The sequence below is a fragment of the Bidens hawaiensis genome, unplaced genomic scaffold (assembly GCF_021521415.1).
Source record: "Bidens hawaiensis isolate Kalapana, Puna unplaced genomic scaffold, B.hawaiensis_p1.1 tig00039051_1, whole genome shotgun sequence".
Classification (NCBI taxonomy): domain Eukaryota; kingdom Viridiplantae; phylum Streptophyta; class Magnoliopsida; order Asterales; family Asteraceae; genus Bidens; species Bidens hawaiensis.
In genome coordinates, this window is record NW_027505589.1 from 357 (window position 1) to 23,410 (window position 23,054).

Here is a 23,054-nt window from a genome sequence, read left to right on the forward strand (position 1 = left end):
AGTAAAGAAAGAAAGAAAAAAGAATAACAAATAAATTGATCAAATGAGACGGTGACAAGTATAAGTATGAGTGTTGGTGAGGTGATACCCTAATCTGACTAAACTACACCAACAAACTACTAGAGTGAGTCTCATACGTACGTACTTCTTCCACGAATCCGATTCCATAATTCCGCCGGTACGTTCATTTCTTCCACGAAGAAAAGTAAAAGAAGAAGAAGAAGAAGATGCTTGGAAGAGGTTTTTGCTTCCTTTTCCTTTTGGTGGTTGTTGGAGTTCATGCGTCATCACCATCATCATCATCACAAGATGATGATTTGCAGCAGCAGCAGCAGCCTTACCGGACTGGGTTTCATTTCCAGCCACCTAGAAACTGGATGAATGATCCTGACGGTCCAATGTATTTTCGGGGCGTGTACCATCTGTTTGATCAGTATAATAATCCCTTTGGGCCATTGTGGGGGAACATATCACTCCGTCTCCTATGACCTCGTGAATTGGTTCATTCTGGAGCCGGCTCTTACTCCCCATGAGCACTACGACGCCCAAGGCTGCTTCACTGGTTCAGTAACATTCCTCAATGCCTCCAAACCCATAATCCTCTACACCAGACAAGGGCTAAACAATAACACCCAGCTCCAAAACCTGGCCTTCCCCAAGAACCTGACCGACCCCCTCTTGAAAGACTGGACCAAGTAGGCTGCTAACCCCATTCTGATTCCCGGGAATGACACACAACCCGACCTGTTCCGCGATCCATCAACCTCTTGGATGGGTCCAGACGAAAGGTGGAGGATGGTGATCGGTGGTAGTAAGATCAACGGTCATGCAGCAGCGATTTTATATCACAGTTCTGATGGAGTCGAGTGGACTAGGGCTCGTAAGCCCTTCCATTCTTCTAGCAGTATCGAAATGTGGGAGTGCCTGGATTTCTACCCTGTCAGCACATTCCATGTGCTAAAAACAAGCTACGCAGGCCGTGATTGGTATGTGCTGGGGAAGTATGATCCGAAGGTGGATCGGTTTGTTCTTCTTACTAATGATTTTAAAAACATCAGTAACAACAGACACCTATGCTTAGATTATGGCAAGTTCTACGCTTCAAAATCATTCCACGACGCTGCCAAAAACTGAAAGGTGCTGTGGGGATGGGTCGATGAGGTTGACAGCAGATCAGATGCAATCAAGAGAGGCTGGTCCGGCCTTCAGGTAGTACATTGTCTTACTTTTTTTTATTTGGTCAAATGGTCCAATCTCGTACGTAATATCAACCATAGGAATCAATTTTCATGCGAGTCGGCGGGTTACCGATTTTCAATAGCGAAGGCGCAATTTAGGAATCAATTTCAGATCTTGATTTTTCTTTTTTATATATTTTTTGATTTCTTTTTACTTACCTAAATGAAGAACATCTTCAACTTTCAATTTCTACACTGATTATTACATTATTATGAAATAAGAAGCTTTGAGCATTCATCATCCAATAAATTGAATATACATGCATGCTTTTTATTAATTGTTGAAGGCTTTTATGAATAACTGAAAATGCATGCTTTTCATGGATTACGTGCAGTTTTTTAGATATTTTTTTATTCCATTCAAGAATAAATAAACTAAAATAAGGAGTGTTTTTCAACTGACCCAACATGGTAAGGAATCTCATTAACAATGATACATTTAATGTGAAGGTATAACTGAAGATGCTCATGCTTGTTAGAATTTAATTCAACTATGTTTTGGTAATTTACCTATGGTATTTGAGTTTTGGAACATATAACACGTTTTAATGAAACGTATATATCCAGTGAAGTTTGACTAATAGCAAGCTATTGGAAGGGTCTTGAGGGTTGGATGGGGCAAACCGTTTGTCTATCCCAGCTCTAAATTAACATTTGTTTTATCTATTACAGTCGTTTCCTATAACTATTCGCCTAAGCAATAACCAAAAACAATTAGTTCAATGGCCGGTGAAGGAAATAACGAAGCTGAGAGGGAAACATGTGAGCATGCAGAATCGAGTACTCAAGGGTGGGTCCCTGCTTGAAGTGCCAGGCGTAAGAGGTTCACAGGTTTATTTGTGTGTTATATTGTTATACTAGGTTGCTAACCGGGCTGAATAAACGTTAATGTCAACAAAAAAAGATGTTTATAGGTCGTGCAAAAACAAACATTAAGCAGATGTTATAGTATATAACATAGTAGATGTCATAGCATATAAAACAATAAATGTCACAGAACCCTATTTTCAAATTTTTAATTTTCAAAAAATACCGAAATTGCCCCTGATGCAAAAATAATTCAATAAATCAAACCGACCAGTAAGCGATTTTTTCTTTGGCATGTTAGTAGTTTAAAACACACCACGATTCCAAAAATGCCTTTCTTAGAAATTTGACCCATATCAAATTTCCAAAATATCTTGAAACAAAAAGTCAAATACTGACTTTGAATCTGATCCAAAACCAGATTTGAAACTTCCGAAATCAATCCTTGGATGCGTGTCACCAAAGTCATGACTGAAACACAATTTAACCTGTTAGCTCTTTTTGAACCAAAATGCTTTTTTAAACCACCTCAACTTGTACCAGTTATGAACAGGTTAACAGTTATTTGCAGCAAAAACGCTGTTCCTAAACTCCCCCTTGCTTGAGATTATGACCTGGAATCAAACTAAACCCGAATTGTCCAAAATACCCTTGATGTCTGCAACTTGTTGTTTAGTATCCACATGTACCAGATTTATCTCTCCCAACAGCACCTTCTCTCTTACATAATGACAACGAATCTCAATATGTTTAGAGGGAGCATGAAAAGTTGGATTACTAGCGAGTTGAATCGTTGACATGCTGCCACAGTGTAAGACGACCTGTCTATCAACATTCTTGAACCACCTATCGCTGCATCTCGATACTCAGCTTCAGTAGTCAGCATCTTACTACACCAAGAGACCCGCCCATTACCCAGCAGAAACACGCACCCAACTGCTACTCACATTCCCACCATAGTCAGCATCATAATGTAGAACTTTTCGTATGGCATGCTGATGAGGACGCTTGGGCTGCTGCAAAAACCTGTTTAATATGCCCACCGAAAACGCTGAATCTGGACGAGTCAAAGTTAGATATATCAAAATTCCCACCATCTAATTGTACATAGGATCCATAGGTTGGATTTGAATAGAGCATACCGAGCCGTTGTAACAGGTTTTCCGTATACTTTGTTTGATGAAGTAAAGCCCCGTCACTTTCATACGATAGTTCTAACCCAAGAAACCTTTTCAGTAGCGCCCCAAGCATTTCATATGAAACCTTCTGCACAAATTCTCCTTCAACTGATGTATTTCAGTCTCATAACTTCCTGTGATGATTAAATCGTCAACATATACGAGTACTATCGCCACAAAACCGTTATGTATCAAGAACTCTGCAATCTATCCAAACCAGGACCTAGGGGACTGTTTCAAACCTTATATGGATTCTTAAGTTTGCACACAAAATCAGGGTGATATTTGCTTTGAAACTCCATTGGTTGTTCCATATAGATAACATGATCTAAAGTACCTTGAGTGAACCTGTGTGAGTTTAGATAGGCAGTACCTTGAGTGAACACTCCTGTGTTCCACGGATTATGAGCTGAATTTTCATCTGATATCTGAACTTGGTTAGGCTGCTCCATGATAATACATATTATAAATAAAAATCAACATGTTGTAACAACTCAAATAGAATTAAACAACAAATAAAAAGCTAGTTGACTATTAGAATTTAGAACAGTTGTCTCGTATTGGATTCCTTTATTATAGAGGTTAGATTACGCGTTGCATAATACAATGGAACTTGTTTTTCAGGCGGATGCAGAAGTGTGGTTTAGTCTACCGGATCTAGCTGATGTAGAGTCGATCAATCCTGATACAGCTGACCCACAGCTTCTGTGTAATCAGAAGAATGCTCATATGAGTGGGACTCTTGGCCCATTTGGCCTGCTGGTCCTGGCTTCAAAGGACTTAATCGAACAAACTACAGTGTTTTTTCGATTTTTTAAAGATCCAAAGAAGTTTTACGTGATCATGTGCAGCGACCAAACGAGGTATGGCACAAATTACTTTCCTTGATACATAGTTTGGTGTGTCAAAATCTGTAGCAACTAACGTATGGTATAAATTCAAGTCTTCAATTGCACAGGCAGCAGGTCCCGATAACGTGTATGGAGCTTTTCTCGATGTGGACCCCAGTGAGGAGAAGATTTCACTAAGAACCTTGGTAAGTTTGTTACTGTTATATTCTCCACAGTCCCTAATAGACCCGCACCTGACACCCAATAAAAAAAATTTTGGGTCGAAGAACGCGACCTGTTTAAAAGTACATGTCGGATTTGGTTAGACTAACACAACCCGTTTATAAAATGGGCCGGGTTCTGTTTGACCCGTATGTCGTTTACTCTGGTTGACCTTGTATATTAACTGAATATATATTGTTTTATAATTTTACAGAAAGATCATTCGATCGTGGAAAGCTTCGGTGGACACAGACTTGCGTGTATAACAGCGAGAGTGTACCCAAAGCTTGCAATACACGATGACGCGAAGCTGTATCTTTTTAATAATGGAAGTAAGCGTGTGATTGTATCAAGTTTAAATGTATGGAACATGAATAAGGCGAACATTGTTTCTATGGGTTGATAAAAGTTGTGTAATAAAGTGGATATTATTGAGATGTTGACTGTCTTTATTTTCATTTATTTTGTTTTATTTTGGACTTTGGTTGACTATTTGTGTGGGATTTTTAATTGCGAAAATGATTCTGGTTTGGCTATTTGTATTTCTTGTGCTGCCAGGAGGATGCCAATTCGACTTTTATTTTTAGTTTCTAGTTGATATTATAAATGAAAGTTTTACTCTATCCTACCTTAAACCACATTTCATATTTCATGCTGTCACAATGTTTTTGGGTGTAAAACGTGAAACACTCAAATCTTTATATGGCACTTACGTGGCACCCACATAGTTAATTCATATTTCTCATAACAGATGCCGAACGGTCTTACAATGGTAGAGGTCTTCCTCCATTTCAACTTTCAAGGCGTGAAATTGTCTAGAATTTAGGGCCTTTTGTTTTTGTTTTAATCTAAAACCTAAAATGTATAATTCGAATTTTAATAAAGGTTGTTAAATATAATTTTTATAGCATGTTTTAATACCAAATCTATTTAAAATATGAATTTTTCAAAAATGGGTACATAACCAGTGAAATAACAATATATTATTCTATTTCTTTCACACTCTTTAGTCTTTATATTATACGCCGTTTTCCTATTCACATACAAGCAAAGAATTCTTATATGCATCAGCGAAGCGACCCCAAACTTTTCAAAATCTTGATACTGATAACGAAAATGTTCAGTTCGTTACCGGTACAGTATACCGTAGACCAAAATTCAGTAAATACCGGTACCGATCCCGAATTTTCTTAAAAACTTGGTACTGGTACCTAATACAATTTGCTCATCCCTAGCCATGTTGTTCATACATTTTTGGTTGACGAATTAATCACCCATTATTGAATATTACCATGTCAATCTTTTGTCTTCGAAGTTTTGGGATGAAGCATTTTCTTAAATGCACTATTCAACCATATAAAAAATATTGTAAAATCAAGATATTTTAGTAATTATAAGAAATAATTTATTAAAAAGTTCTTAATAAATCAATTGCTAAAATAAAATCATTTTAATGCCGTTGCACGAAAAGCGATCATAAAGACTTCTCATAATTAAGATTCGATTTCTCTTTTATGGTTTTCTTCTCATAATTCTAACTTCAATTAAAATAGGAAAGCATGGTTATAAAAGCCCATCACTTAGTATGTAATTTCAATTTTTCTCTTCCCACTTAGGTCTTTCTAACTAGGTAAGTTTTAATTCAAGTTGCTGTTCAAAAAAGAAAAGAAAGTCACGTATAATAGTGAGAGTGAATATTACCTTATATTTTTGTGGTGAAAGAAGGCTATCTTGTATAATCTATGAATTTTGACATTCCTAAATTAATGTTTTCTTTCCATATCATAAAAGGTTTTTTGATGATATGGAAAAGGTTTTTGGCCGATTCGTATTTATTTTATTTTTATTTTTTTGCGGTTGAGTCTAATTGGGTCATAACTTTTAAGTGAATGAAAATTGACAACCTTTTTTTTACCCATATCACAATAACAAGATATGGGTCAAAAGTCTCAACAATACATAACCAGCCTATTAGTCGTCATTGAGTTCAAAAGTCTTAAAAACTTAGAACAGTTATTGTTGGCTGTTAAATCAGTTATTTATTATTTTTGCCATTTAAACAATTATAACAATTCTTAATGCAAGTTATTAAAATTGAAATTGTACTCAAATAACTTTGTATAAGTTATATAAATATTCAAATGACAACTTGTAAATTTTTATAAACTATTCATTTCAGCTTATAAAGAAAACATAAGCTGATCAAGAAAAGAAATTTTTGTAATTAAAAAGTAATAATAATGTAAGGCATAAAAAAGGATTTGACCTAAAGGGTCCTCGTTATTGTCTTAGGACGTTTTAAACTATATTTGTTTTGACTTCTCATCTGACTCTGCTTTTAACGATGTCTAGCCTTAGTTTTCAATTATAAAAACTATACTCTTTAGAATTTAGAAATATAAATCGAAATTTTTTCTTCTTTCAAATTTCAAAAGCCTTTTTATACTTATTTTGACGCAAAGATAAATCTTTCTTCGGATTTTTGGTTATTATCTATTCGTGGAATAAGCGATGATCCGATGGTTCTTACTCAGGGAATCTTTGGGCTTAACTTAGTATTTTTATTGAATCATCGTGGTTCTAGTATGAATCTGAGGTTTGAATCGATTCATAGGGTCTTAACAAGAGAATTCCTATACATAGGCCCCTCACATTAATTCTTAAACTTGTATATTACCATTGTAGCTATAAACACTATTATGCGTATATGTTTTTTTTATATTCCCTAAGAAATTTCCACATATAGAGTCATTGTTAATTTAACTGGTGGTGACTTTTATACAACACAGGTTCATCATATATATATATTATATGTATCATAATTGACCAGCATAAGGTTATATTGATCACCATATTATTTGACGATGACAATTCCATAATATTTTGGTACCACACTGTCAAGGAGTTTCACTTTGATACAAACAGATTTACAACACGCATTTGAACAACCTTATAAGCAATACGAACACAACTAATCTTTTGACGACGTCATTCATCGAATTTTTTAACGAGCATGGTTTAGCGTGTTCTCTTTTCAAAGTTTTGGAACTTGTGAAGGAATTATCATAATGGGAAAACGAACCGTTGGTGACTCGATCGCCACAAATAAGGCATCAAAGTCGAACACTATAGTAGCCCTGCTACTTCGAATGCTCGTTGTCAATCGAACCTTAACAACATGAATGGCGAACAAGAAGTCTTGGTAGAACAAATTCTCCAGTCGCGGAGTGATAAAGCAAAGAAACAAGGAGAAATATCCTTTATGATCCTGAATACAAACAAAGTTTGGATAATGTATCAGAGAAGAGAAGATGTCAACATTTAACGATATTTTATTAGAAAAGATCGAGCTTAAAAAATTATGGGAAAAGAAAGCGAATATGAAGTTTTTGGGCCGATGTGTCTCGTTTTACGAGAAAAATACGGTTTGCAGTGGGTTGTATGCTTAAAATAAAATGTGTTTTATTTATTGAGGCTTAATATTAGCAAGTAATTTTGCCCGTTTGTTACAACAGAGCGGGCTAAATAAATTACATGTTCTGAAGTTACTATGCGTTATAGCAGGTATGTGGTTGCAATTCAGGTAGTATCAGTTCGATTTGATATGATAAAAGTTATGTGACGAAAGTTTTGTTATCAAAGTTGAGAGCCAAAAAGTATATGTATCAAACTATTGTGGTAAAAGTATAGTAAGTGAAGTTTAAAAGGTGTCTTTAATATTATATATAATGTGTTATATTTTTAATAATTAAAGTAAATAATGTTAATTGTTTAAAATAATTAAAAAACTAAAAAAATATTAACTTAAATGACCACTTATTATTATTAACATAACATATGTTAGTGATATTTATAGTAAAACTCCTCAAGCTTAGGTAGCATCTACGTGAAAACATTTTCATTGTCAACAACAGTTATCCCAACACATGGTCTAACGTATGTAATGAACTAATGATCATGTAGACGTGAGCTTGCTTTTAATTGGATTTTTTCATAGATTTTCTACAACAAGCATTTTTAATCACTTAACATAAAACTCTAATACGAATTTGAGATTTTTTAATTTAATAAAAAAGAAAAACAAAAAAGAATACTTCAACTATGGTTAACATCATATGAACGATGCCTCATGATACGTCAACAAAATCCTTACGAAAGTTGTTATGCGTTTCTATGTTGGGTATTGCCTTGCATTTATCTAAAAGTGGTTTAAGTGAACACAACCGAAACTCTTAACACAACAATAGTTTTTGTAATTAATGCAACTTATTTAAGTTGTATTTAAAATATAATTTTTTTGAACGACTAAATTTTGCGTACACGATACACTTTAAAACATAACCCAAAAGTATTATTAAATGCATTCAACTTCATTAAATGTAATGACTTGTTCTTCAATAATTATTTGCATAACATCTGAAAAATGCCTCATAATGGTAAAGTGGAATGTCATGACTCAATACTCATCATGTGGCTGACTGGTCAACTATTTAGCATGTTTATGTAATAGTGAAATTCGACCATTTAGCTGACAAGATCTATAAAGTTAAGCTGTTTATTAATCAATCAACTTACTATGTTTTAATATTTCTATTTTTAAAAGCGTAATAAACAGGAAATTAATAGATGATTATAAATATCTGTTCTAGAGTTCTAGTCAAATATGGTGCATGATCAACAAGGGCCCACAATCATGGGCTATTATAGTAATGTATGGGCTTATGGGCCCATTTAGAGTGTCAATATCCACTTCGTTATTTGGACTGGCTGTCTTATTTTGATAATATTTAACATTTAGCAATTAGTCAATTACCATATGATATAAAAATATTATAACATATACATAGTTGTATTTCTTAAATACTCTTATCAATTACCTGTAATATAAAACTTCAACAGTAAAATTATTAGGGTAATAATATGTAACGAATTTCCACCACATATTCGCTTGTCAAAATCTAACGTATAAATGAACTGTGCAACTATAATCATAAGTCTTAACATTAGAACATATATATATTTTTTAATTAAATAGCTAATATTTACAATAATAGTTATCCATGGTTAAATCCCAGCGGATACAGCGTACCAAACAACACATGTGGTTGTTAGGGATGAGATTCTTTTATAAATACTAGCAGAAGTGCCCGTACGTTGCTGCGGGTGTGTGCAAATGATTCTCTCGTATTGGTTTGTAGTGTCTGGTGTGGTGTATAATGGGTTATCAGTGCGAGCACACTGCTGCATGTACATATGGTTTATTGGATACATCGTGTTTTGTGAAATATTTGTTAATAAAGTAGGTTTATGGGTTTTGTTAGTTTTAATCAACATAAAGGATTGAATGTTTGTTAACTTGTGAGTAGTTAGAGTTGAAATTTAATCAGAAGATGAAAGAGATTCTCAAATTTAAGCCAAAAGTTGTCGTTCAACGAATTGTAAAAAGATAAAGTGAAGGGCAAACGTGATTTGATTTTGCACATGCATATTGGCGTATGCATATATATTGGATATATTGCGTTATAAAGTGATTGGTACTTAACTTGCAAAAGCAAAATGTTTTTATTTTGGGCATTACAAACTAACAAGTAGGATTGTGATGGAATTGAGAAAACTATAGGGCGTTGACAAACTTAAATAGCGGGAGAGACAACAGTCTCCGTGAAGACCGACCCCTTTTCGCTGTATACCAATTCATATGGTAGGCACGTCCCAGCGGTTTGTTGACGACCGCAATTTCATATAGTTTTGTTGTGCCAGCCATAGAAAACAGTTTTCTGTTTGTAACGTAATGGGCAATAGGGATTCCCTTATCTCAGAGGATAAACCATAGGTTGTGTGATATATATGTTGCGGCTTCCAGTTACGAGCATGTGCAGGGAGCTGCCAATTGCTTTCCAAATGGGTCATAAAAATTGATTTTGATGGAACAGGAGGGAAGGCTATCTCTTTAACCTATTTTGCTATCATGTGAAATTTAATGACAACGTTCGTAAACACAAACCTAGCCTCCGAAATGACAAAGTACAACGCATGTTGACATAGAGTTCCGTTGGACCACATGGAAGCCGTTCTTACATATTCCCTTTTAGCGTTGAAGGGTATTTATGTCCATGTTGTTATCTTAAATAAATGTGTCATGTATTGAAACTTGTGGCACATTTAATATGCCAAGCCTGTGTTAACAACAAAAAATAACAATTAGGTTTGGATTAGGCTATGGATAACATGAGACATATTTAAAGCAGAGGATATGTAATAAGGTTTTGATTGAGTTGGTACAATAATCGTCGAATGAACCATTCAATCACTTGAATCAATTAAATCAATTGGGCTCACGCTTCATGGCGAGTATGTAATATTAAAAGTAATTTACTAATTAGGTCGGTATGGGTTCGGTTCATTAGTCGTGTTCGATTTCAATACCCTAATTTTATCATCGTGTTCTCACCGATTCCTAGCTTGATTTCATCGTCATCTTCTTGCCAAATTCATATCAATCGTCAATCAATCAATATCGACTTTTAGTGAAGTATTTTGTTAAGTTGCTTTCTTTTGTTCTTTCTATTATTCGATTTAGAGAATTAAATAAACCATAAATTGATTTCTACACATGAATCCAAATAATCCTAAATAGATTGTTGTTCATCAATCGATATGTTAAGCGATGTTCACACATCCTAGACCTATTGATGACTCCTAACATGACATTATGTTATGCTTACATTTTTTTCTTGAACGACTAAATTTGTGCACTCGATGGGCTTACTTTCTAGACACTCATTTTTTTCTTTCTTTTCCTATTCATACCCTTAATACAAGGAAGATTACAACTCAAATCCAAGTAGAAGTGTGTGGGATTGTTTTTATTTTCTAGACACTCGTTGGTCATATGTTTTACCAAAAACAAGTTTATTGGACAACCCTCTCCAAAGTCAGAACTAAAAATAAACAATTAAACAGAACCCAATCAGCTTATAACCAAAATATAATAATCAAAACAATAATCTAAAGGAACCTTGATACATACAACATAATCATTGGAAGAAAACAATTATCTATATCCTCACGAGCTAAGGGGAGCTTGATAAACTCATGAAACAACAAATAAGAATTGGCACCCACTCCCACACCAAATTTTAACGAAGAATTAAATGATTCCCATGATTTTTTTTTTCAGAACTCCCTCCACCACTTTCAATCAAGATTGCATCTTGTATTTCTTAAATAACTTGAAACCTCAAAGGCCTTGTGCTTAAGTGAGGTCGCACATACATAATACTTACTCTGCTACTTTCCACATAGACCAAATATCTTACTCGTCCCATAAAGCCACTTGCCATTGTTGGTTATTAGCGGCATCCCGAACACGCCCGATTCGAGACATGGCTTTCAAATTAAGTTCCAAACAGTGGATGCTGCCAAATAGAGTGGTGATGCCATAAGAAAAAGGGAAGAGACTCATTATAACTTGAATGCCTCCACTCCACATCGTCTGAAAAGGGCTTAAGGAGAAAGGCTGTTGTTCGAGCTCTCTTTGGGAGCTTTATTATCTTTTAGAGGTAAAATTAATATGTTTCTATAAGGTCAAGTTATTCTACAAATGGAGACAAAAATGAAAAGGATGGAAAGGATTTATAGTCACACAAAAAACCCTTTAAAAAATTAAAAATAAATAAATAAAAAATCATAACTCAAAATTTAATAAAAGAACAAAAAAAAAAGTAAAAACACAATTCATATAAGTTTTGAAGCTTCTGTAAGAACAAACCATGCTTATAAGGTTAAATTAGTGACCCTCACTTTGAAATTTCACTTCTATCTGAATTTTCTTTTTGGGAACTTTGTGGTTTCACTTATGCCGGTTCCAGTCCTCCTTAAGTTACCTTCTTAAAATAGAAACCTTCGTTCGAAATTGCTTCTTTACCAGATATCGATTGAAGAAGAATGACCCAAAACTATATACATCACTTTTATTTTGTTAAAGAAGCAGTTTTGCAAAAAATGTTGCTTCAAAATTTGCTTCACATTGCTTCAAATTTGAAATTTTGGCTTTTATGTTGCAACCAAGAAGAATGTTGCTTGTTTTGAAGTCTCTACAAAGAATAGAAGGGACACAACCAGTGTGAAGATACTCGATTTCTAAAACAATCACTATCCCATTGCAATATTTAATATTAGACATGAAGCATGATGGTGGAAATTTGTAAGAAATTGGTTGCACATGCCTTTGGCAGATTCTTCAGCGATATCAAGCCATTTGATCCATTGAATGTATGTTCTTTTCTCTAAATGTACAACCCTTTGTTAATTAGAAGATATAAAACAATTCAACCTTATATAGATAATACTATCAAAAGGCTACATAGTTCTTTGAGATTTCTACTTTGCACGAACTCGTAAACAAGGATCATTCCATTCCCTTGACAAATCAATAAAATATCACCAGTTTCAATGGTGTGTTCTTGACAGAAGACTTGCCTTCATTAAATCATTTATATAAATTGAAATAGAAAAATTACATTTATTTGGAACCTTTTATTTTAATAGTTTATATTTTATTATTTTATACGCTTATTTTCCTTTGTCTAGTATAAATAGGGTTACGTGGTTATTTAGTTCTTTCATTTTTTTATTAAGTATGAATTCATCAGAACTTTGTTCTTGGAACCTTTCGTTCAGTTATCCTCTTTAATTATCATAAAGTGTCTTTTGAGCCAATGATCGTTTCCAAAACTTCATCATAAAAATTCGTGTTCTAAAAATGTGAACAAAATTTGTTAATACCAATTTGCCAAGAAGGTTAAAGCGAATACTTTATTATTATAGGAAATACCTAAAAGTGCAGCTACAAAACTTAAAAACCAATTAACCAAATGATAATCATATATTTATCCGATAGCATAAACAATATACATAAAATCTTCGTTAGGCTAGAAGCAGAAAACTTTGATGATGCATTGGGTTCAATATTGTCATGACCACTATCTTCAGCAACAGAAGCTTCTTGATCCACGTCTAGCTTCACTAATTTGACATCCATTTTGCCTTTCAAGCCCCTAAAGAGGAATTGCTGAGGTCCCAAAACAGTGAACGTCTAGCTAGGTTGGTTTATTTCATACATATATGATAAAGAAGACAAGAATTTAAGAAAAGACATAGTTTAAGAACACTTACGGGCTACCACTTGTAGTTGTAGTGTATACCACCAATTTTAACCAAAAAAAGTCAAATTCGTCAAAACTATTGTCTTCCAACACAATCAAGATTGAGCCATCTATATTTTTCATTACCATTATCTTGTCTAAATTCTCACACTTGGAGTTTGGGTCACTCAATTAAAAGTTTCAACAGTTTGGGTAAATCATATTTCTTATTGTTCGTGTAATTTTTAAAATAAATTGCTAACAACTGATACTCATTGACAACAACAATAAACAACAATAAAGATATATTTGAAACCGACCACCCAATTACAAAATAATAAAAGGAAACTGATGGCGACGCCAATCTACCCGCTTTAGTAGAAGGTTAAAACAGATTTTGCACAAAGTTGTTGAAACCAGATGATGATGTCATAAACATGTAAATCATAAACAAGGTGTAAATCATAAATATGAACAGTTAAAAGCAGTCTGTTTTCATATCCAAATGTTGACATCCATAAAACAATTTCTGCCAAAACACAAAGCAATTATGCAATAATGTGGGTTTAAAACACATGCCAATATGTACCACATACCAGCGGTGTAATCGCTCCGAGCAATACGAAACTTGTTGTCGCTTCTAAATCTGCCTTCGTTTAACTCCCGGACTTCTTTCGCTCCTCGTAAGTCCTCGACCCCCGTAACCATTTCACTGCCTCTATAATTATGAATAAATATCAAATGCAAGATACAGTTAAGAAATATAATCAATAAAATAAAGACCAAAGCCATTCAATCAACAAAGACAACCAAAATATATTGAGGTACGCAAATAAGGATGAATGATTAAAGAGAGAAACAAAACTGCGATCTGGAATGAGAAGCTAAGGTCTTAAAAATGCATCAATTGAAACGGATTTTGGGATTTAATGGCCGGTAGATATAAGGGTAAATCGATTCAAGTGAAGCATTCAATGCCATGCCACTGAAATTGAAGATGAAGTTATAATAACGAATTGAATTTTAAATTGTTGCAAGAGTCCCTTCTTTCTATTGCATTTAATTGAACAAAAGATATTTAATCTCCACCCCTTACATAAGATTTTGTCAACATATATGGATAGCGTGTAAAACTCTTAAAAAAATGTTTTTAAACTAACCTTTCAATATGCTTTATAATAATAATAATAATAAGTATAAGTATATAGTGTATAGATATAGGTATTTGGGTATTCTTATTATCTATATTAAATAATAATTATCATTATCATCATCATTAAAAATGCATTACTTGTATTTTATTATATACTAGTTTGAGACCCGTGTATTACACGGAAAATTAATGAAAATTACAATATTTAAACGTTAAACAAAATACAATCAATAACATAATTATCATATATTGTTAATACAATTACAACTTTCATTAAAATTACAGGAATTACAAAGCAAAACATTACGCAATGAGTTTACAAATAAGAAAAATTTTCCTTGTACACTACATTTGTGGTTGTATTTGTCAGATTACATTGTTTATCAAGAATCAGAATCTTGAGCCCAAACATGCTTGCAACTTTTGATAAGACGACGTATAATAATAATAACAACAACAACAACAACGATTATGATTACCTCAACACGAGTAGGCTGGAAGTAGATGAAGAAATAATATCCCATCACCATTCAAACCATTGTATGTGTATGCTTCCGGATATTGTTGGATGTTCCTGTAAACGGTGGTCCCCGGAAGTCGTCCCAACACAGCTGCAATAATAAAAATTTATAATCATTAATCATTCCGGAACATATTTTCTTAGAAATAAATATGTAAATGATAGCCTTACCAATATGCGGGTTTACGGATTCATGGATCACAAAAGCCAGAGAATAACCAACATGCATATCAAAACACCAGGCAGTCAGTTGGATTAGGTAACTTTTAAAATATGTGTGTGTGCGTGCGTATTGGTTGGGTGTAGCTTATCCCAACAAGGACACCGATTTCAATACCGAGGAACAAAGTGGTTGCACCAGTAACTGGCCAAAGAAAGAAATATTTCTTGTCCACTTTCCATAGAAATATAGCCTCATCATAATCCACCTTTACAAACACATAATTAAAAATTAGGATTATTTGAGTAAACAAATTGGAATACATATTCAAATAAAAAAAAAGACCAGAAGGCAAAATAGAAATCAGATTATAAAAAGAATACTGACCAATCCAACGACAGCAGAAATGACAATAGCAGCAAGAGCACACTGCAGAGATTAAGAAAATACTTAAAAGAATTATAATAATAATTTGACAATGGTGTCATAGTTAAGGAGTATTCCTGAGGTATAACTTTAAATAATGGTGTCATAAATTGTAAAGCACAAGCCATTATAACGCCCATGATTATTTGTTAACTATTAACCGAAAATTAAACTTACGGGTCATCTCCAAGATTACAAAATATATTCTCTCAACTTCTGGATCACGTTTGGTAGACTGATCAACCACAATTTCATACTCCCGGAGCCTCGTATTTCACAAAATATTTAAAAGTCTTTTTAGCACAAAAAAATAATAATAATCACATTTAAGCTGAATTTATAATTCTCACCTGTCTTTAATAGAACTTGTATTGGCAAAATATATAGGTGAATCAATTCTAACAATCACAATGCCATTGTATGTGTATGCTTCCGGATATTGTTAAATGTTTCTATAAACAGTGGTCCCCGGAAGTCGTCCCAACACAGCTGCAATAATACAAATTTATAATCATTAATCATTCATAAACATATTTTCTTAGAAATAAATATGTAAATGATAGCCTTACCAATATGCGGGTTTGCTGATTCATGAATCACAAAAGCCAGAGAAAAACCCACTTGCATATCAAAATACCAGACAGTCAATTGGATTAGGTACTAATACTACACACAGCACAAGCCGAAATAAGTTACGTTCTATATTAGTATTTTGGAAAAAAGGGACCAAGGTTGACACAGAATAACTGTTTTATAAATGCATCATGTTCAGGTTGTGAACAAACAGTTTCAATCTGCCAACATGTTCACGGGTTATATGTGTCTGAAATCTGAATTAAAGTTCAACTTTTCGGCACAAGTATGTGGACCTTCAAAAGGTTATTTGCTTTGGCCCAACTGACTTCTTACTCCCGTCATAAGCTCCATAACACCTTAGTTACGAACACAGTTGATTTACTGCAACAATTAGATTCAAGTCAAAACTAAAAATCCAGACATATACTTTTACGGAGTTACAAACACAGTCGATTTGATGCCCAATAAATAGCATCAGTTAAAAAAAATGCAAGCAGAAAAAAAACTCGAATAATAATAATAATGTCATGTAAGGCCCCGAACCCCGGGAACCCCATAGTTGGTAATCATTCAAAATACTTGTAAAAATATTTAAACTTAAAAATGATCCATTTCATTAAAATAATCAATTCAGAGTATAATTCAGCGGAAAACATAAATAATAAAATAAGTTCCCAAAATCCCGGGAATATTGCCCAAAACCAATTTAATTATATTTTATAAAACTTTTTAAAATAAAATGTTCAATAATAAAATCTTCCATCCACGTATGCCCTTCACCATCCAAGTAGCTTCATGTACGCCCAAGTGATAAGGCATCCTCTTCCTAACTTGAAACTCACACTAACATGCACACAAAGTCAGCTTAAGCCGAGTGAGTTCAAGTTTTAAATAAATAACATTAGTAAATAATAATCATGATAGTCATTCAAAAAGTTTAAAAGTAAAAAGAATACATCAGTTAAGCCATCAGCATTGATAAATAATCATTCCCATACATATATATGTATATACATATACATATAAACATCCTTATAAGTGCATCCCTATATATATATATAAATATATATATATATATAACGTCCAAGTAATAACATCAGGGTCGAGCAAACGTACAACCCAAACACGTAACATCTCATCAACGCATGCAAACACAAAATAGGCATACGTAACATCAGTAGTCGATACGACTACAACATCGCCAAATATAGGCCATACAATAATTTATATATATATATATATATACATACTATAACATCCCAAGGCCAACTATATACTAGCAAGCCTATATAAAATAGTTTAAACGTTTCATCAGGAAAAATCGTTTAGGTGTGCATGCTAGCCCAAAACTTAAAAAGAGTTAAAAAAGGCATCATGAACTCACCTGACACAAGACACGTATTCACCCCGAGCTAGGAAATCCCTAAGTGATCCCAAAACTCAAACACCTGTCGGTTTACATACAATCGTTACAATAGACATCGAAAGGACTCGTTTATTCTACGAGACGTTCTAACATGGCTCGAGTTACCTAAGCCCTCGACCTCATCAAACTAAACCACAACAGCCCCCGAGGCCTCACATTCACCAAAACGACCCTTAGATACTCCCGGGAATAAAGAACTCCCAAATTACCCCCGTAAGCACTAGTTAATACTAATACGCGCATTTAAGAGTCGATTAGGCCATTAACATCCAACTCAGCCCCGTGTGGACCCAACATGATAAAATCACAGCCAACAAGTCCACACGACACTACACGAGTCAAATGGGTCGATAATTCGCAAGTACAACGCACCAACTACTCAATAAACGAAATTGCGCGTTGTACCGACCCGTTGGAGTAACCGACAACCAATTCAGCCCCATAACTTATAAAAATGATTTTTCAAAAGCCCGTACATCAAACCAAGTGTCCCCGAGCAGAATTGGTCGTTAATCACTTCAACCCTCGCGTTAAACGCGCCAAACTACAATTCTAGTCAACCGAACATAACAATCAAACTACAATTAGTTGATCAACTTAACGAACACCTATGAACATATCTTTAAGTATGATATACGGGACATACCTAGGAAGATTGTGGTGCAAAAACTCACTTCAAACAGCCCCGACAAGAACACAATTGAACATCCACCGGTTAAGCCTAAAACGAACTTATCGATCAATAACGAGTAAAACGTGTAGATTTTAGCATGCGAAGATGCATTTAATTACATAGGATAACCTTTGAAATAAATTATTAAATTTTTACCAGACTTTAATAAATGTCTTAGGTTTATAAAAATATTTTTGTTATATTTTTTTATTGGACACAAAAATTATAAAAATTCCTCCAACACAGCAAGGTACGTACAGCTATTTCAGTGCGCAACAAAATGGTTTTATTTTTATAAAATTCATTACCAAACCAAATTAAACGATTCCAATTGGATTTGATTCTTAACTCAAAATACTAAGTTCCTGAAGTGGAACCAACTAATTTGGACTTGTTGAAAACGAGTTATGATGTAAGGAAGACAGACCAGAATCCATCATCTCGCATCAGTTTTGACACTCGATCTTATAAATTCATAAAAACCATTCAAATCTTGTCCAAAAATTACATATTATACCTTTCTGGAAACTAGACTCAAAGTAGAACATCATGGAAAGAAGAATCGATCAAAAAAATGGATTATCATCGCGTTACAGACCCTACAATAAACATATACGAATCTGTCAGCAAACTGTTATCATCAAAACTCAATCCTAACGTGTTCAATAATGGGTTTAATGGTGAAAAAGACTTTCATGGACGTTAGACTAACCTTGAATTGAAGTTTTATGGCTTAACCTTGGCTGCACAGAAGAAATTCGCAAGGGGGGGGTTTGGTCCGATCGGCTGCGCCTAAAGGAGTTAGGGTTAGGATTTTTATTTTTTTATGATATAACAATATGTTACACACTAGCCCTCAAAGTTTAAGGGATATGGCAACTTGGAAGGGAAGGTTAGATAACTTAACGTACCGGGAAGATGGTCGGTCAACGAAAGATGCCGGATAACTCCCGAGAAGTATACATACTTTACATGATTTAAATCCTTAAACCGAAAATTTACGGGCGTTACATGACAACAACAAAAACAATTACGATTACCTCAACAGGAGTAGCTTCGAAGTAGATGAAGAAATGCTATACCATCAACATTCCAATCGAAACTCCAATTCCAAATCCAAATGTGCCGGTGGTGGCGATGACAGAGGCGACGGCGGTGGCGATTTGATGCCTAATAAATAGCATTAGTTAAAAAAAATGCAAACAGAAAAAAAACTCGGATAATAATAATATTAACAACAACAACAACAACAACAACGATTACGATTACCTAAACAAAAGTATGCTCGAATTAGATGAAGAAATAATATCCCATCAACATTCCAATCGAGACTCCAATTCCAAATCCAAATGTGCCGGCGGTGGCGATGACAGAGGCGACGGCGGTGGCAATGAAGGTAGGAGATGCGGTATCGTAGGTGGTGATGGAGGCGGCGAATTGGAAACCACATGTATCGATGGCGATGGCAATGGAAGAGATGAACGACGGTTCCGGGAATTAGGGTTGTAGTCTTTGGTGTTGAATGAAAAGAATGAACGGCTGTTGAAAGAGTTAGGGTTTGCATCTTTGGTGTTGAATGAAAATAATGAAAGAATAACAAAAATGGATCCAGATAGTATTATTGGGGCGGGTTAACCCGAAAGAGATACGATTTTATGAAAATGAGTTAAAAATTATGAGAGTTAAGGAGAGATTGACAAATGACATATAGTAGTACTCATTTATTAGAATAGTAAGATATATATATATATATATATATATGTATGTATTTAATGTAGTTATTAAATAATAATTATTATTGGCTAAAAGGCAATGAGCCTTTTGCATTCTCAAAGGACGGAAGAGTAATTTTATAAAGACTGAAGCTTCATCAAGTTGTACTAAACGCTTTAAGAATGGATCGAGACATTGGCAAATTACTTTTTCTGTCAAATTGTGAATTGTCTCTTTTGTCCTTATCATCTAATTGTGAAATTACCATTGTTGTCCTTCACTTATGCTTAATAATATCATATAGATAATATAGATATAGATAATATAGATTATTATTATTATTATTATTATGTGTATAAGTATTATAGATTGGACATTTAACTCCAAAAACCATTGATTTACTCTAATTCAATTGTTATATTAATGCATTCAATTCAATTCTAGTTTAGTGGGTCATTATCAAGTAATTGAATTAGTGTAGTAAAAAGATAAAAGGGTAATTTTACAAACCATGAAGCTTTATCAAATTGTATGAAACACTTTAAGAATGGATGAAGACATTAGTAAATTACTTTTCTTGCCCAATTGTGAATTGTCTTTTTTGTCCTTGTCATCTAATTGTGAAATTACCATGGTTATCCTTTGCTCCATCTTAATAATATAATATAGATTATATTTTGATAAACTTATTATTGGCTTTTAAACGTTTTAAAATGCAAGAGAATAAAAAAGAACAATACTATTTAATACTATTTGAGTATTTAACAATTGTATTAGATTCCTTTTGTAAGCCAATCATATTAAACTCTTGGCTATAGTTACATGTGTACAAAAAAGAAAAAAATTAATAATAAAAATGTTAAGATGATTGATCCGCATAAACTCAAAAAAATTATAAGCATTTCTCATATTTATTGGTTTTATAACCGACTTGATGAAATGACTTTGGTTGCCATTGCTCCCAACCAGCTTTTAGTCAAGTTTACCTCCTGCTCGTTGTGACTGATGCGGCCATTTGCGAGTTGCCAGCCATTCAGTTATTTATGTGCAGTTTCAACTTTTATTAAAAAGGACGGTTTTTGTGAATATAAAATGTACTCGAGAGTGCATTTTGACCACATAGAAAACTAACACCCATTGTATTTTAGTTTTCAGAAAAATGTGATTTGAATTCAGGGTATAATAATAATAATAATAATTTTGATCAAGTCTTGTAGTCACAATGTATAATTTTTTTTTCTAGCATATGATTACTAGAATTTCTGCCATAGTATTAAACAGATATAACTAACTCCCCATTACATCACATCACATAGTAATTGCTTTGCATATAAATATTGGGCATATCTTTTCACAAATCATCAAAGTACAAGTTGCTTTGCATCATCTACAAGTCACTAAAACAACATTAAATTGAATTCGTCAAGACAACAAAATCTTACCTTTAGGATCTTGAAGCTTCCTTAAATCTTACAACTAAAATGGTTGAGATCCTGGTACATCGTATCATGTCCCACGTATGTCATGAAATTTCGACAATAAACGTTGTTTTCCACTTACTATGAGTGCAAAGACGCCATAAGCAGGAAGATTAATTAATCCCACTCCTAAATACCTGCAATCAATCGCTAATTATTAACCATTCAAATCCTGCATTGCTCATGTAAATAAGAACATGTTACATACCAAAAGGGAGCATATGGAGATGATAAATCAAGAAAGGAATATGGCCACCTGCAATATGTTTTTAACACGCACTTAAATCTTTTTCTATAATCATGTGAAATTACGGATTTGGATGCAAAATCTCAGCTTACCACATTGATACACACGCATGAACGATCCACTGGAAAATGACAAATGCACATGTCCACAGACCAAAATAAGCCAACCGAAAGAAAGGAAACCGCTGATTACAAAAAGTCAACTTGGTCAACTCGACAGCTGGTACGATAGTATTGAACTGATTCGTGTGCAACTTACCAGGCGATTTAGAAATATATCAACAAGAAGCAGAACAGCATTGACAGAATGCATGGTAACATCCAACTATATTGAAAATGACAAAATTACCCTCTCATATAGGATTCATATCATTAACATGTAATGAACGTATAAAAGAACGAAAAAAACATACGAAGTCTAAATTGTACTCTGCAGGGGTAAGAAAGGGATAAATTATGAACCAAAACACACTATCAGTGAGCCCAACCGCACCTGAGCATATCTGTTAATTAAAAAAGAAAGTTAAAATCGATTTTAACAAAAACACAATGGAAATAACTGTTTACTTAAAAAACTTGCCTGAAAGACTATTTGGAAGAAATAGCCCCATACACCAGCAGTCTTTCTAACATGACTAGGCGGGTTAATTGGCATGTAAGTGCCTCGTTCGTGGTCTATGATGGCATTATCGATATTATCATCATCGATTCCATTCCAATATTGGTAACACCCGTAAATCGAGTGTGACGATGCAAGCTACACATGGTATACAGAATTAGTATTCAAAAAACTTATGATATAAATTATAAATAATAAAATTGCATACCCCAAAATAGAAAGTGACCAAAGCAAATGTCCACCTGTTTATCACAAGATCAAATTAACATCGTAAAAATTGCTTTTTAACTCTTATGTTAACTTAAAACACTTACTGAGTGTAAAAGAAAAGCACGTAAGCTCCATCGATAACAACGTTAGCAATAAGTAATGCCAACATCACACCAAATGCAAATAATCTGTAAACAAGCAGCCACGTAGGATGAACCGATTTGAAACAAGTCTTCCATGTTTCATCCTCGTACAATATCCCAACGGGGTCCACATCAAGCTCGCCATCTTTCGTATGCGCTTTCTTTTTGTTGAAAACTTCATATTTGATTATTAAGATTGATGCTAATATCAAAGCAATTAAGACCCATAATGCACAGAGGAAAAACCTCCAGTTTAACCAGTAACTTGGGTCGGTTGTATCAACAGCCAT

The 23,054-nt window shown here is 33.9% G+C and overlaps 1 protein-coding gene and 1 pseudogene across 1 annotated transcript; one reads left to right on the forward strand and one right to left on the reverse strand.

Moving 5' to 3' along the window:
- The first annotated feature begins 227 nt into the window (after positions 1 to 227).
- LOC143614125 (beta-fructofuranosidase, insoluble isoenzyme CWINV1-like) lies at positions 228 to 4,678 on the forward strand (annotated as a pseudogene).
- Positions 4,679 to 13,795: 9,117 nt separating this feature from the next.
- LOC143614130 (uncharacterized) lies at positions 13,796 to 23,054 on the reverse strand. Its single transcript, XM_077087651.1, has 14 exons — positions 22,726 to 23,054; positions 22,620 to 22,653; positions 22,373 to 22,549; positions 22,206 to 22,295; positions 22,052 to 22,117; positions 21,886 to 21,977; positions 21,755 to 21,802; positions 21,629 to 21,683; positions 15,642 to 15,683; positions 15,432 to 15,522; positions 15,111 to 15,185; positions 14,582 to 14,663; positions 14,018 to 14,139; positions 13,796 to 13,950 (listed from the first exon to the last, which is right to left on the reverse strand). Exons 1-14 carry the CDS (start codon positions 23,052 to 23,054, stop codon positions 13,796 to 13,798), a joined length of 1,458 nt encoding a protein of 485 aa, XP_076943766.1.

Coding starts and splice junctions, on each gene's coding strand:
- LOC143614130 (XM_077087651.1), bottom strand. CDS start 23,054: ATGGCTGTTGATACAACCGACCCAAGTTACTGGTTAAACTGGAGGTTT. Junction 22,296..22,372: donor TCTTCCAAATAGTCTTTCAG/GCAAGTTTTTTA, acceptor TTTAATTAACAG/ATATGCTCAGGTGCGGTTGG. Junction 15,523..15,641: donor TTTCTGCTGTCGTTGGATTG/GTCAGTATTCTT, acceptor GTGTTTGTAAAG/GTGGATTATGATGAGGCTAT.